At 36.6% G+C, this 15,733-nt stretch overlaps 1 protein-coding gene across 15 annotated transcripts in view; it reads right to left on the bottom strand.

The window, feature by feature from the left end:
- The window catches only part of ehbp1 (EH domain binding protein 1), a 561,098-nt gene that overhangs the window by 223,175 nt on the left and 322,190 nt on the right, over positions 1–15,733 (bottom strand). For all 15 annotated transcript variants that reach the window (XR_011355819.1, XR_011355820.1, XM_069931681.1 and 12 more), the window contains 3 exons: positions 12,277–13,206; positions 12,115–12,156; positions 710–853 (listed from right to left, as the gene is read on the bottom strand). Coding sequence is in view for 13 of the 15 variants with exons in the window: in XM_069931681.1 (XP_069787782.1) it covers positions 710–853; positions 12,115–12,156; positions 12,277–13,206 (1,116 nt within the window). In the remaining 2 variants the exon portion in view is untranslated. The remainder of the gene's footprint in view (positions 1–709; positions 854–12,114; positions 12,157–12,276; positions 13,207–15,733) is intronic.

Below are 15,733 nucleotides of genomic sequence, written 5' to 3'. Positions count from 1 at the left end.
TTTGAATGGGTTCTTGCTTTTACAAAAATAGCCTCCAATAGTAGTGATTGGGTCTTTGTTTTACGCCATTTCAGCTGATGAAAAGTTTCCTAGGAATGCTCTAGTTTCGTAAAGCGGGGCACACCTGTAATTGATTTTTGATGGAATCGAATAATATCACTACATTTTAAAAAACACTGAAACTTGCCTCAAAGAAACAAGGGAGCCATTGTATGATAAAGACCTAATGTGGGTAAATGACATTAGAGTAGATGGGCAAAAATCTTCAGCACAGACACAATGGGTTGAAAGGCCCATTTCTAGGCTGTACAACTCTGATAGATCAACTATTAAAAAAAGAAAGCCAATTATTTCCAATCTACCAAAAACACTTTTATCAGCAACAAAGTATCGCTTATCTGACTAAGTGAAGCTCAGGATTTTACAATCTTAAAAGAATCATTCATCAGGATACCACAAGATTATATACACTTTATCCTTCAGTAGAACAATGCATTGTGACTTACATACTGCAAATATTCATTATCTACAACAGCATACACCTCTGATGGCTGGAAACCCCACAGCAAATCCATAACCAATCTATAATTATATAATTTCTTGATACAATGTTTGTCATTGCAAAATGAAATATCTTACTGCAAGTATTGCCATAGGGGGCTTCTTGGAAAAGAAAATTAATTCAGTGACTGGGGTTTAAGACCATTACCTCAGTCAAATGCTTGTTTTGAGTTGGCATGATTGATTGGAAGGTCAGTTGTTTATTTCCTGCTTTTAAAGCTGCATCCTTCCTAGCTTGTTCCAGAAGAAGTCTTGCTCGCTCTTTAAGTTCTTCTTGCCTTGTTGTTATCCTCTATATAAAAAAAAGAAATATATTAAATCTATTCTGTAATTCACATATCCAGGAGTATTATTCTTTTCTCTCCTATGAGAGGATTATTAAAAATATGTTTGTCATTATAGTGAAAGAATACTAACATTTATCCGTATGCCTTTGGACAATTTACCCCATCTTATAACAGTTTTGTTTTCATTGCAGCATTTTTATACTCTCATTAAATGGTTGAGAGCATCCATCTATTTATTTATTTAATAGAACTCCAAAATCTATGCAGCACAGTAGTCATGAAAGGTGAAATCAATCAAAGAAAATTAAACGTTGAAGTGATGATGGCCTCACACTATATAGATTTTATAAATGTGCCATCTAGAACAAATTTCCGATTTGTTCAATATTTTGCATATTGAAAATGTGCAATTTGAGAGTGAAATGGAATTGAACTTCAGCATACTTGAGTTCATTTGCAAAGCAGACTAGTTTAATCAAAGCTGAAGGTTGAAAAATGGAACACTCCTGGTCTAGGCTTTCTGAGGAGTGCGGCAGGCATATCCAGTATCCCACATGTACCACTGACCCTCATTTAATATTTGGAACTTCAACCCTACTAAAAAACTGATAGAGAAGAAAACTAATCGCAAGAGAAAACTGGCAAGAAACATCAAAACAAACACCATCACGTCTATGGATGTATAAAAAAGGAAGAGGGAGGCTAGGGTAAGCGTTGGACCCCTTGTAGGTGAGACAGGGTCATTTAGATTTACAAGATTGGATACCAAGGTTGGTTGGCTTTAATTACAAGGAGATGCTGGATAGGTTGGGATTTTATTCCCTGGAGCACTAGAGACTTGATAAAAGTTGGTAAAATCAGGAGGGGCATAGACCTTAAGATGTGGGAGTAGGTCTGAGCCATTCGGCCAATCAAGTTTGGTCTGCTGTTCAAATCATGGCTAATATATTTTTCCTCTCAAACTCATTTTCTTGTCTTCTCTGCATACTTTTGACACCCATACGAATCAAGAATACATCAACCTCTTCTTTAAATAAACCCAATAGTCTGGTCTCCACAGCAGTATATGGCAATGAATTTCAAAGATTAACTACCCTTGAGCCGAAGAAATTTCTCCTTATCTCTGTTTTAAATGGTCATCCTTTTATTCTGAGGCTGTGCCCTCTGGTTCTAGACTCTTCCACAACTGGAAACAAATTCTCCACATTGGGAAGAATGTTAGCAGGTGTCCCTCCCATCAATGGGAATTACCAGGATAGTTGTCTAAAAAAGGCTCACAAAATCAGTGATGACCTCCACCACCGACTCCCGTCGGTAAAGAGATATAGGAATATCAGAGCCACCAGACTGAGAAACAGCTTCTTCCCATGGGCAGTGAGGTTACTGAATGACTGATGATCTGCTCATATAAATTGTCCAAGACTCAACTATTAATTGAACAATAATATTTATTTATTTTAATTTTGTATACAAGTACTGTGACTGTGCATATGTATAATTTGTCTGTATGTGTGTTATGTCTGTGTGAGTGTGTTTGCAGTGTTTTGAAACGATGACTGGAGAATGCTGTTTCGTCTGGTTAACCTTGTACAGATGTTAAAAAAATTTGTACAGGTATACCTTGTTTTGAATAGCATGGGTTTTGATCCAAACAATTTATAATTTTAATATAGTAATAACCAAAAATTGTAAAATGTTATTAATATTGCATTACCAACAGTGGTGCAATAATTTAACTATGCTTGCCGTTCGGCTGCATTCATTCAACTTCATTATTGTTTAACTTGTTTTAGTATCGCTCTAGATTCTGAGCAAGAAGGCCGTAGCTGCTCTGTAATACAGGTATTCTAATTGTGTTGTATAAAAATCTACCCTTGCAAACAATATGAGCGGAAAAAGGAAATGTGACGAAGATGATACACATAATAAACGTAAATGGCTAACATTGGAAAATAAACTGGAAATTATTAAACAACATGAAGATGGCGCATCATTTGCTAAAATAACATGAGACAAAGGCATGAATGAATCATCTGTTCAAACTGTAATCAAGAATAAAGATAAAATTAAAGAACATGGAATGGCAACATCATCTTATATGACTAAAGTGATTTTTAGACATATAAGTTCTGCAATGAAAAATATGGAATATCTTTTAATGATCTGGACTGAAGATTATAACCAGAGAAGAATTCCATTAAGTCAAATGACAATTCAAGCTAAAGCAACAAGCCTCTATTGGACATTAAAAGAAAATGAAGGAAACGGAAATGAAGGGGAAACTTTTTCAGCAAGTCATTTTACAACTTAAAAAACGCATGGGTCTCCATAATGTTTGAATTACTGATGAATCTGCGAGAGCTGATAGTGATACAGCTGCAAGCTTTCCGACTGAACTAAAAGAAGTGATTGACAAGAAGGCTACGAAGATAAGCAAATTTTTAATGTTGATGAAACCGGATTATTTGGAAAAAGATGCAATCATGCACTTTTTTAGCTGAAAAAGAAAAATCTCAACCAGGCTATAAAGTTTCAAAAGACCGATTGACACTTCTACTTGGCAGAAATGCATCTGGGGACTTCAAATGAAAGTCTCTGTTTGTGTACCATTACAAGAATCCAAAGGCTCTTAAAGGCTATGCAAAAGTGCACTTCCTGTATATAGTGATCAAATAGAAAAGCCTGGATGACAAAACAATTGTTTGAAGAATGGTTCACAACCTATTTTTGTACTGCAACTGAACATTACTGCAGAGATAATAACTTGGATTTTAAATTTTTATTGTTATTTGACAACTCACCAACTCATTCAACTGCTATACCACTCTACCATTGAGAATATACTTACCTAAGGCATCTCAGTGTGGCGTGGGAATTGTCTTGTATTTGACTGTAAAGCACTTCAACGGGTGGTGAAAACTGCCCAACGGATTATCGGCATCCAATTGCTCACCAAATAAGAACATCTATCACAGTGATTCTCAACCTTTTTCTTTCCACTCACATACCACCTTAAGTAATCCCTATGCCATAAGTGCTTATGATTAGCAAGGGATTGCTTAAGGTGGTATGTGGGTAGAAAAAAATTGAAAACCACTGTTTTAATCGTACTAATTAACTCATTATGTACATGGCTTCATAACTCTGAAGGAAATGGGCCAATGACAACTTTTCTAAAGCAAAATATTTCACTAACAATTGGGTCTAGAGCAATGATTCTCAACCTTCCCTTCCCACTCACGTACCACCTTAAGCAATCCCTGACTAATCACAGAGCATCAAGGGCATTGGGATTGCTTAAAGTGGTATGTGAGTGGAAAGAAAAAGATTGAGAACCACTGATCTATCAGGAACGCTGTATGGTTATTAGGGCAAAGAGCATCATCAAGGATGCATCACACCCAAATTATGGAGTTTTTACTCTTCTTTCATTGGTAGATGCTACAGGAGCCTTCGCTCTTGAACCAGCAGACTCAAGAGGAGCTTTTTTCCCCAAGACTGTGATCCTGCTGAACGTTAAATCCCAGCGCTGAGTGGTACTGCACTCACATTGTACTGTCAGTCCTTTCTAATTTTTTTTCTTGCTGAATGTGCTTCTTTTTATTTGTACGTAGTTATTCGTAGATAGCACTATTTTTAACTTCTGGTTAAATGCCAATTGTATTTCATTCGCTTGTATTTTATGTGGCAAAATGACAATAAAGTTGAATCTAATCTAATCTATTTCTGTGTTGAATGAAAATGTCAAAATAATTTTTTTGCCACCAAACACAACCTCATTGCTGCAGCCCATGGATCGGGGAGTCATTGCCATGTTCAAGGCTTATTATTTGCAATGAACATCTTTTCAAGCCATTAAAGCTACAACAGGAGAAAATCCCATAACTTTAACAGTTTTGGAAAGATTATAGCATCAAGAATGCAGTTGGCCTCGATTTGGATGAAGCACAAAAAAGATTTATTATGATAGCCTTAGCTGTAGCAAAAAAATGTATAATATCAACCTGGAAATCAGAAGAGAGCCTGAGAATACAGCAATGGTACATAGAAATGAATAAATGTATTCCGTTGGAAAAAATAACATATAATTTAAGAAATAACATCACAATATTCGAACAAATTTGGGACTGTACATGGAACACAACAGAGAGGGCTACCGCGGACCTCCACCCCCTAAAATGACAGAATGAGAAGAAGACGAAATGAACTGACCCAGTGTGTAAAAGTAGATGACACAATTGTCTTGTTTATTTTCATTGTGTGATGACATTGTTTAATGGTTTTATTGTATCGTATATGTTGAACGTTTAGTGGGGGGAGAGGGGAGTGGGAAGGAGGGAGGGAAGGGAGGGGGAAAAAGGGGAGAAAAATGACACTGTGTATATTCAAGAGGGAAATGTTTATGTGTATTTTGGTCAATATGGTTCATAGTGTGGGAAAATTAAAAAAAATTAAAAAAAGAATGCAGTTGAAAACATCAGTGAATTGAATTTTGAAGTGACTGCAAGCAACATGAGAGCATAACGCAAATGATATCACAAACTGAATATCATAAATTGAAGCACAAATTAAAACAGTCTCTCAAGACATTGTGGAGCTTGGAAAAGATCTGGGATTTGAAACTTTGGACTGTGATGATGTAAACCAATGCATTAATTCCCATTCAAGTGAACTTGATGATGAAACTCTCAATGAAATGGATCAACAATGTTTACATGAAGATCATCAGCAAAATGAAGATGCTAATGAAGAATTAACCTTAGAGGAATTATCAACGTTTATTGGAATAATCAACGAAGCTTGCAATTATCTTATGGATGAAGAACCGAACATCGAGAAGCATTAGAGTTTGGCAAGAATTGTAAAATGTTATTCGATGTTATTAAGATAAGCATGATGAAAAAAGACGAAAGAAGTGTAAACAACATTAGACAAATATTTTCTTAAATAAACAATGTTCCCTTATTGCTAATAAAGATCTTTGTCATTTTTCAGTTTTGTATATTCCTTTCAAATATTTTATGCACATGTTTGCATAAGAGTTCTAGATAAAAGAATAAATAATTATAGGATTGGAACATATTACATTAAAGTACATTGCAATAATGCTTTGAACAGTGTAGATTTCCATAATACTGAACTTGTTTGGAACATATTTAATGCTGCTAAGTGTGAGGTGCTTCAATGGAATTTAATGCTGATAAGTGTGAGGTGCTTCATTTTGGTAAGAAGAATCAGAACAGGACATACGTGATAAATGGGAGAGCATTGATGAATACAGAAGAGCAGAAAGATTTAGGTGTAACGGTACATCGTTCCCTGAAGGTAGAAACTCACGTGAATAGGGTGGTGAAGAAGGCTTTTAGTATGCTGGCCTTTATCAATCATTGCATGGAATATAGGAGTTGGGAGGTGATGTTGAGATTGTATAAGACGTTGGTGCGGCCTAATTTGGAGTTCTGTGTGCAGTTCTGGTCGCCTAATTATAGGAAGGATACAAACAGAGTGGAGAGAGTGCAGAGAAGGTTACCAGAATGTTACCTGGGTTTAAGCATCTAGAGTATAGGGAGAGATTGGACAGATTAGGTCTTTATTCTTTGGAGCATAGAAGGTTGAGAGGGGATTTGATAGGAGTATTTAAGATTATGAAAGGGATAGACAGAGTGGATGTGGATAGACTATTTCCATTAAGAGGAGGAAAGATTAAGACAAGAGGACATGAGTTAAGAATTAAGGGGCAGAGGTTTAGAGGTAACATGAGGGGGAACTTCTTTACTCAGAGAGTGGTAGACGTGTGGAATGAGCTTCCGGGAGAAATAGTGGCGGCGGAGTCAATTGTATTATTTAAGAAAAGGTTGGACAGGTATATGGATGAGAAGAAGATAGAGGGTTATGGGCATTGTGCAGGGAGGTGGGACTAGAGAGGGGTGTTTGGTTCGGTGCGGACTAGAAGGGCCTAATGGCCTGTTTCCGTGCTGTAAATTGTTATGTTATTATGTTATTATGTATTAACCATGTTATACAAGGAATGCCTATACTTGAACAAGTGTGAAGTGATATGTTTTAGAAGTCACATGGGGTAGGAAATACACACGAAATGAATGCTGATGAAAAAGGAAGCTCGCAGTTCAAGCCAATAGTTCCCGCAAAATGGACGATACGGTGGTGATGGATGCGTGAGGCATGTTTGCCTTTGGAGGTCAAAGCAAAGAATACAAAAGTTGGGATATTATGTTGCAAACTTTTCAAAACACTGATTGGGGAATTATGTGCCGATCTGGTCACCACACTCTAGGAACGATGTGGAGACACACAGGAGATTGGCGTTGTTGAAATCTGAAGTAACAAACAACCTGCTGGAGGATTACTAAGGGTCCAGCAGCATCAGTAGGAGAAAAAGAATTCAAACCATAGATTACTACAGCACAGAAACAGGTTCTTTGGCCCAGCTAGTCCGTGCCAAACTATTTTTCGCCTTGTCCTGTCGACCTGCATCTAGACCATAGCACTTCATACAAAAATTGTCAACATTTCAGACTGGAACACTTCATCAAGACATATGATTTTGATGAATAGTTTGGTCCAAAACTTTGACAACTTTTTTTTTAACCCATTGACACTGATTCAACCCATGAGTTCCTCCAGCAAATTGTTTTTTGCTAGGAAGGATGCAGTTGCACTGGAGAGAATACAGAGGAGATTGATCAGTGTTACCTGGTTTAGACGATTTGAGTTATGTGGAGAAATTGGATAGGATGGTTTTGTTTTTTCTGCAGTGAAGTAAACTGATGGATAACCTATTTGAGGTATATAAAAAGTTAAGAGGTAGATAGAATCTTTTCCCATGGTAGGGATATCACAAACATAAGCATAGATTTAAGCCTAGAGGATGGAGTTTTAAAGGGAATCTAAGAGGGATTTTTTAATTCAAACATGGGGAATTGTTACCTGGAATGCAGTGCCAGAGAATATGGTAGAATCAGATACAACCACTATATTTAAGAGACATTCAGACAGGCAATTAAATAGGTAATTAACCAATAGAGACAAATGTGGTTAGTGCAAATGGGTAAAAAGGATAGCAAGGAAGGGTGGGCTGAAGGGCCTGTTGTATTTCTCTTTGACTGTGAGGTGATCAATACATTCTGAATCGATCGAGGAATTGAGAACCACAGAGAAAAGATATAGGAAAGGTGTTGAGGCCTAGGACAGATGAGCTGTGATCATATTTAAATATGGGCTTGAGGGGACAGGTAGCTTTTTTTTGTGGGGCAGTATTCAATAGATGAAGCCTACTACAAAATAATGTTCAAAGGTAGACAAATTAAATAACATTGCAAGAATATAAATCAATAAAGCAAATCCAATTGCCTATCTTTTTTCCAATGAACAAGTCAGATGCTTAAGAATGGGGGCAGAAGTACTTATGAATATTGATTTACAATTTTCCAATCAGGCCTAGAGACTCTGTCCCACATTCTATGCAAAACAACACAGTGTAAGTATTCTCATGTTATTTAATGTTGTTTTATTTAAAAGATTGATTTCAGGATTTAAACTGGAGAAAACAATGAACTACTGAATAAAATGATTCTGCACTGAACTAAGCCTGAAACAATAGTAGCTATTCATGTCCAGACAAGTTACTTGGAGCTTTTTAAGCAAAATAAAGAAATAAAATTGGGACTGGGGGTGGAGGGAATAGTCAAGCAATATATTGACAGGGTTTCATTCAATTTATTTTATCGTAAGTTTGTTATCATATTTCATCACTACTAAGCTTTAAGGAGAACACACATCTCCTCTGGAATCTCCTGTTCAATCTCTGAAGCACCTTAATAAAGTGTCAGTGCATGCTTAAGAGTCTACTGAACAAATTTTACAAGTCTTGTCAGACTCTACTTAATTTTCATCCATTAACACAAGACGTATGGGGGTTGTAGGTTAATTCGGATATTTGGGCAACACAGGAGTGTGGGCCAGAAGGGCCTGTTAATGTGTTGTATGTCTAAATTTAAAAAACAATATCAGCTAAACTCTTTTAATCTACTGGTGACAAGTGGTCGGAGAAATAACAGCACAAAATGAACAACAATAATGAGTATTTTTTTTCCTGTTAATTATTGAATGATACAATTATCTCCATTGTCTTGATCATAAAGGATTAATTATCAACTTTACCTAAATTTAGTTCATCGTGCTAAAATTATTGCTAAATCAATGATCATCAAAAGGGGATTGTCAAAGGGAGAACTAAACCATTTTTGACCAGCAGTTATTTCAAAGTAAAAGGGTACTTTAAACATTGGGTGCTGTCTACCTCTTGAGGTTGCTTATTAGCCCAACTTTCTCAAAGCAGGCAATCTGTTCTGTCTGTGAAGACTGCTAACAGTCACATTGGTTGTGCTTTTTTTTTATTTCTAATTAGTAGCAACTAATTGTGAACTATTTTATTCTACCAAATTAGGCAGTTAACGCTAACAAATACTATGAAGTTGTATGTTTCATTTATTTGTTTGATGGCTAAAGTCTGTCAAAATTTAATGTGGACCAACACAGCTCTTTTTCTAAAGGAGACACTACAAAATGCATCAAGTCACTGTTCAGGATTCAATTCCATCTGACATTGCGCTGCCCAATTTATGATCTGAATAATATAATCTGTGGCCTCAGATTACATTCAACACCGCCAATTTTCCTGCTATCAGTAAATTTACAAATCACATCTCATAATCTTGGACATGAAAGTATACAACAAAAAACAAGGGTCCAATCAGTATCACTATGGTGTACCACTCAACAAAGGAATCAATATCACTCTCCATCTTCTATTACCAAGGTGATTTTAGATTCACTTTGGTAACTTGCCTTGGACTCCATGGGCTCTCACCTTTTGGATCAGCCTTCTATGTGCAACCTTGCCACAGGCTAAACAAACTCCATGAATGCCACATTAAAAATGCCATCCTCATCAATATATTGAGTTACTCTTCAAAAAATGGAATTAGTCAGACAGGAGCTCCCACCAACATTCTTGCCTTTCCAAGTGTAAATTAATAGAAAATAGATATGTACAATACAGGGCCTTTGGCTCATAGTGTAGAACCAACATAATAACCTATTTTAACACAGCCTAGAATTTCCCCACTCCTTAACCCTCCATTTTTCACAGTACCTATCTAATAGTCTTAAAAAACTCTATTTTACCTGCCTCTACCATTGTTTCCAGGATTGCATTACACGCACCAACCACTTTCTATATGAAAAACGTACCTCTTACGTCCCCCTTGTACTTACTCCCAAGCACCTTAAGACCATGCTCCCTCATATTGGCTATTTCAATCCTGGGAAACAGTCTCTAGCCATCCTCATGATCTATGCCTCATCATCTTGTTCACCTCTGCCAGGTTACCCCTCAACCTCCATTGCTCCAAGGAAATCCTTGCAAAACACCACTGGTCATTGACCTCCTTGCGGTATATGAACCATCAACAACCACTGTTTTCCTTCTTTGGGCAAACCAATTCTGCATCCACAAAGCTAGTCCTCCTTGAGTTCCATGCCTCTTTACTTTCTGAATGAGCCTTGCATGGGGAATCTTATCAAATGCCCTACTGAAATCCATATACACTATATTCACGCTGTACCTTCAATGTTCTTTATTATATCCTCAACGAATTCAATCAGGCTTGTGAGACACAACCTTCCCCTGATGAAGCCACACTGGCTATTCCTTATCAGATTTTGCCACAGTAAATGTTTATAAATTCTGCACTCTAACAACTTGCCCACCAATGATGTAGGACTCGCTGGTCTATAATTTCCTGGGTTATCTCTACTTCCTTTCTTGAACAGGGGAACAACATTTGCAACCTGGTAGTTCTGCTGTCCCCAGTGATGATCTCCAGTATCATCGACAGTGGCTCAGCAATCTCCTCCTTCGCCTTGCGTAAATCTGTTCCTGGTGACTTATCTAACCATGCTTTTTAAAGCTCCAACACATCCTCTTTCTTAATGTCAACGTGCTCTAGCGATTTAGTTCACTTCAGGTCATCCTCATAATTGTCAAGGTCCTTTTCTTTGGAGAACACTGAAGCAAAGTATTCATTATGTGTCTCCAATATCTCCATAAACATGTTTCCACTATGATCCCTGTGGGTCCTATCCTCACACACTTATATTCTTGTACTTTATCTTCTTGTAGAATGCCTTAGAGTTTTCCTTAATCCTATGTGCCAAGGCCTTCTCAAGGCCAGCCCCATCTCAATCTCCAAAGTCCTTCCTGAAGCTATTTCCTGACAATCCTATTACATTTTGGTCTGTAATTTTGCTGCCACTAATGTTAGGCTTTTTGTGGCTGCCTTTCTTGGTATTCTCTAGTCATCTGTATCTCACCCATGCCAGCAATGCAATCTCCTCCATGCCCAACCCCACACTGGTTGGTGGCCCACGATATATCTCATGCCCCCTGTTCAGATATGCAATGGAGCAATGTTAGATCCAGATCTTATAATCTTAATTTTTGCATAATATTTCCAATCAGAGATACTGATTTATCTGGAGTTAAGACATAAAGCATATAAAATTCATTAAATGGCACTTCTATAAAGTAGTAAAATAGGGTCATCATAAATCCCAAAGACTGGATAAAACTTATTTTTCCATATTTGGAGTGTGCACAAATCAGCTGATTCTGCTATTGCTTTGGTTAATGTTAAATGGACTGTGACATTAATTCACCTGATTTGGGCCTGGCAAAGCAAAGTATACATTTGGCTATGTTTCCCGAAATCATTGAACCTGATCTGAAGAGTTCATGACATTATAAACAATATAAAAACATCAATGATGCTTCAGCTTTTCAGACATCTTTTCCAAGAGAGGACTAAAGGACTATCAACAATAGTGACATTGTTGGTGAAAGAACATGTTTTGTCTGGTCAGAGAACATTGATGCTGATGGTCTCCTATATGTGGATTCTCTCTCCCCCTTCCCCACTTTCCTTGGATATAGTTTATGTGGGAGGAGAAGTGCGATTGGAAGCTTAAAAATTAGTTCCTTTCAATATCATTTTACACAGTGCAATTTCTAATCAATGTTCCAGGTTCATTCTGGCAAATAACTTGAGGAAAGAGGAAAGAATTCACTGAATTGCAGACCAGAGTATCTCAAAGCCCTTCCTTTTAAAGCAAACTTCAATCAAACAAGATCAATAAATTCTGAGTCAATTCAGTAATTAATCTGGTGTAACTGTCGATCTCTTACCTTTTCTTCAGTGACCTCTTCTGTTGGTTGGGAAGAGTTCAGCTGAAGCCCAAAGAAGACAAAAAGTAAATGAATGTGTTTCAAAAAAAACTTAACAAAAGAACTTTTGAGAGTAAAATGGAAATCATTAAAAAAAATTAGAATAAAGAATCTTGTCTCTACCTTTTGATTCTGTTGAAGTGAATGATTTAAAAGTGTGCTGACATTTTCTGCTGATGTTTCATTTTCTGAGTCCCGCAACATTGCACGTTTTTTCTTGATGAGATCTGCATCCCTGTTGTAACTGAACCCCAATTTATGGACAGGAGATGTGATGGATCTTGGAACAGGAGAACTTAGCTCTGGACTTCTGCTCTCTTTACGGTCTGAATACTGAAGCTTCTTGTGCTCATGTTCAAATCTGTGACCAGTGTTTTCTGAACTCTTATGTTTATCCGTTATAGTATCTTCAAAAACAAGTGATGGTACTTTATGTTCCTTCTGATCACTGTCATTTGACATGTCACTTAAGACAGTGGTATCTACTTTCAACAGTTTTCTTTTATGAAATGATGGTGGTACTTGTGCTTGTAGTAGTGACTCTTCTGTGCTTTCACTTTTGCTGTTATCTTCCAACATGAAACTTTTCATAGTGCTTTGTTCACAAGAGCTATAATTTTTTGCCTCAGCATCAGTTTTAGTCCATTGTGAGGAAGAAATTGTTGCATTTATATTCAAGTGACCATCAGTCATCTGATGTGCACGTTGTGACTCGCCAACACCATCACTGAAGAATATAACATCTTCCTGAGATGAAGCATCAAGTAATACATTACTAGGATGTTGTGCTGCTGGTTTAATTTCATTGATCTCTGCATAAAATTGCTCCTGGTCAATAGAGCTGTTTGTATCTGTTTCAAAGTTACCAACCTTGTATTGGCTTTTACTACTATTTTCTTCAATCTGCACAACATTTAATTCCTCCCCACTGAAGTGTGCCCTTATTTGATAAAGGTAGGTCATAACAGACAGTTTATCAGGAATGGCCAATAAAACCATATCAGCAGGCTCCAATAATCGTGATATTCCCAAGCTTGCAAAGCCATCGTAAGCCTGTGAAAAATAGCAAAGGCAGTTAGTCATAAGAACTGCATGCAGCTGAATTGTTTGTAACAAATTAAATTATACAAAAGGACATAATTCATTAGGTTCTGTAGTAACAAAGAAGTTTTGATAATTTTATTCATCTCCAATGCTATTTAATGTTCCCAATTGTATTTTCAAGCCATTATTGACAGTAAGCTTTAAATGAGAATTCTGCAATATTTTTGTAAATATTTTCTTTGCTGTTTGAGATTTGCTTAAGGTACCTGGATATTACTAATTTACAAAGAAACAATTGAGTTCAGTATATTTAGAGACTTTGCCAAATTATTGTTTCTTTTCAGCTAGTTTTAATGGATAAATTACACAATCACATTCATGTAGCACACATGCAAGTCAATAACTTAATTTACATTTCTTTTGAGTGTGCCAGAGCTACGAAATTGATATTGGAAAAACTTTGCAGCTGACCCTCAAGGCTAGAAGCCCTTCAAATTAATACATTCCATTCTCACCAATGATTCCAAGGAGAAAAAAAAGAAATATCTAGTATTAGATTGCATACGATTAGGTTATATTTCAGCTATGGGTTATGCCATTAACAGAATTAATAATATTGTAATGCTAACAAATTTTGCTACTGCCCTTGTATCAATTTATGCTTCAAGTTAAACCGATGTTCATAGGTAAAAATGAATCTATTGTTAATAATCCAGAACAATAGGACACATTTTAAAAATATGGAAGAGAAGAACAGATGATCAAGATCAAAGAGGAATATTGAGATAAACTTGTAGGTAATAAAACTACCTGTATTTTCTGTAGCATTTAAAATATTGCTTATAATGTGAAGCATATATTTTCTAAGGCTTTTATAGGACAAAAGAGGATGATGAAAATCTTAGCAATTAATCATAAGGAGGGGTTTAAAGATGGAGATTTTAAAAAGTATACAGGACATTTTTAGACTGCAGGTGATGGTTGAGGAAATGGAAAGGGTGCAAACATTTAAAGGGGGAAGTGAGAATGCAGTTAAGTTTACAGTAAGATCAGTCATAATCTTATTGGATGGCATAGAAAGTTTCAGGGACCTACTCTTGCTCCTGACTCATGGTTTTTTTTAGGAATTGAAGAGGCTTCTTGACAAATAAATTGAGAAATTGAAGAAAAGGGATTATCTAGGGAAAGACAAGGCCAAGATGGCCTTACACAACAGTATTAGAATACGTGGAGAACCCCATGTAGCTCAGCGAAGATAGCAAAGTGATAATGCTTCAGCAGGATGAGTTAAGAACAGCAGATGTTTAAATCAGCTAAACATTATAGAGAGAATAGAAGATTGACAAGGAAAGCTTTAGCACTATCTAAAATGAGGGTGGAAGAAGCAGATGAACAAAGTACCTAAGATGAGAAATCTGTTACAGAGACATAATAGTCCACAGATACCTAAATGTGGTACAAAAAACAATCAACAAATGTAGCAGGTCGAGCAGAACCTGCAGGAAAAGAGGGGAGGAAATGTCGATGTTTTTGATTCAAGATTGATCATGGAGAGGGGAGATAGCCAATATGAGGAGGAAAGGAAAGAAGATTGAGACAGAGACCAATTATGAATTAGCCAACCAGGGAGGAATCAAGGTTAACAGACAGAGTTGAGTGGGAGTTAGTGTTGGGAGACAGAGCCAGGTGATTAATAGACATCCAAGAAAGAGAGGGAGAGAAAAAATGAAAAAAGGGAGAGATAGGCCAGTTGAATGAAGGCAGAGTGAGCGAGGAAAGAAAAAACATATTCACCCAGATGTTACTGAATGTTTGGTATTCTCTGCCAAAGATGGCTGTGGAAACCCAGCTGTGAAGTACATTCAAGAAAGAAATCAACATATTTTCAGACATTAAGAAAATTTAGGTATATAACAAATATGATGATGAAGAATACAATCAGCCATTATATTATTCAAGAGTGGAAAAGATCCTAGTGGCCAATTGGCTTATTGCTGCCTCAATTTCTAATATTACCTTCTTGTAAGGTTAATTTATAGTTTAACAGAACACAAATACAAATCAGTGGTCGCAGATGGATATAATCATATGGACATATGATTTAGGGTGGAGCATGGCTAGTAATAAGATGATGGCTTCATCATAACGAATGGAAATTGTAATTCACTATGGAACATTGTTGGACACTGTCTAACAGAGTGAGACAGTGAAAGAGTTGATACAAGTGTTGGAAAGGAAAAGCAAAATATTGCCTGTAAGAGTTGCATTTGAATGTAAACAGTTTTTTTGTTGTTGACATATTTCATGCCACCTCCTGATAACAGCCATATTGAAGGTGATAGAATGCTTGCTAGAAACCAGATAAGCAATTCAGTTTTGATTTTCCTTTGTTCTGCGAAGATGGAGGGTTTTGAAATAGACCAAAAACTTTTATTGGCTGTTTTAAGCATCATTTAATTATATAGCAAAGTTGTAATAATGTAGTAACCATTTAAGGGTTAATAAACCTTGGAAAACTCAATCCAACTTTAGAACA

Source organism: Narcine bancroftii, chromosome 4, assembly GCF_036971445.1.
Source record: "Narcine bancroftii isolate sNarBan1 chromosome 4, sNarBan1.hap1, whole genome shotgun sequence".
Classification (NCBI taxonomy): domain Eukaryota; kingdom Metazoa; phylum Chordata; class Chondrichthyes; order Torpediniformes; family Narcinidae; genus Narcine; species Narcine bancroftii.
This window is presented reverse-complemented; position numbering and strand designations above follow the sequence as displayed.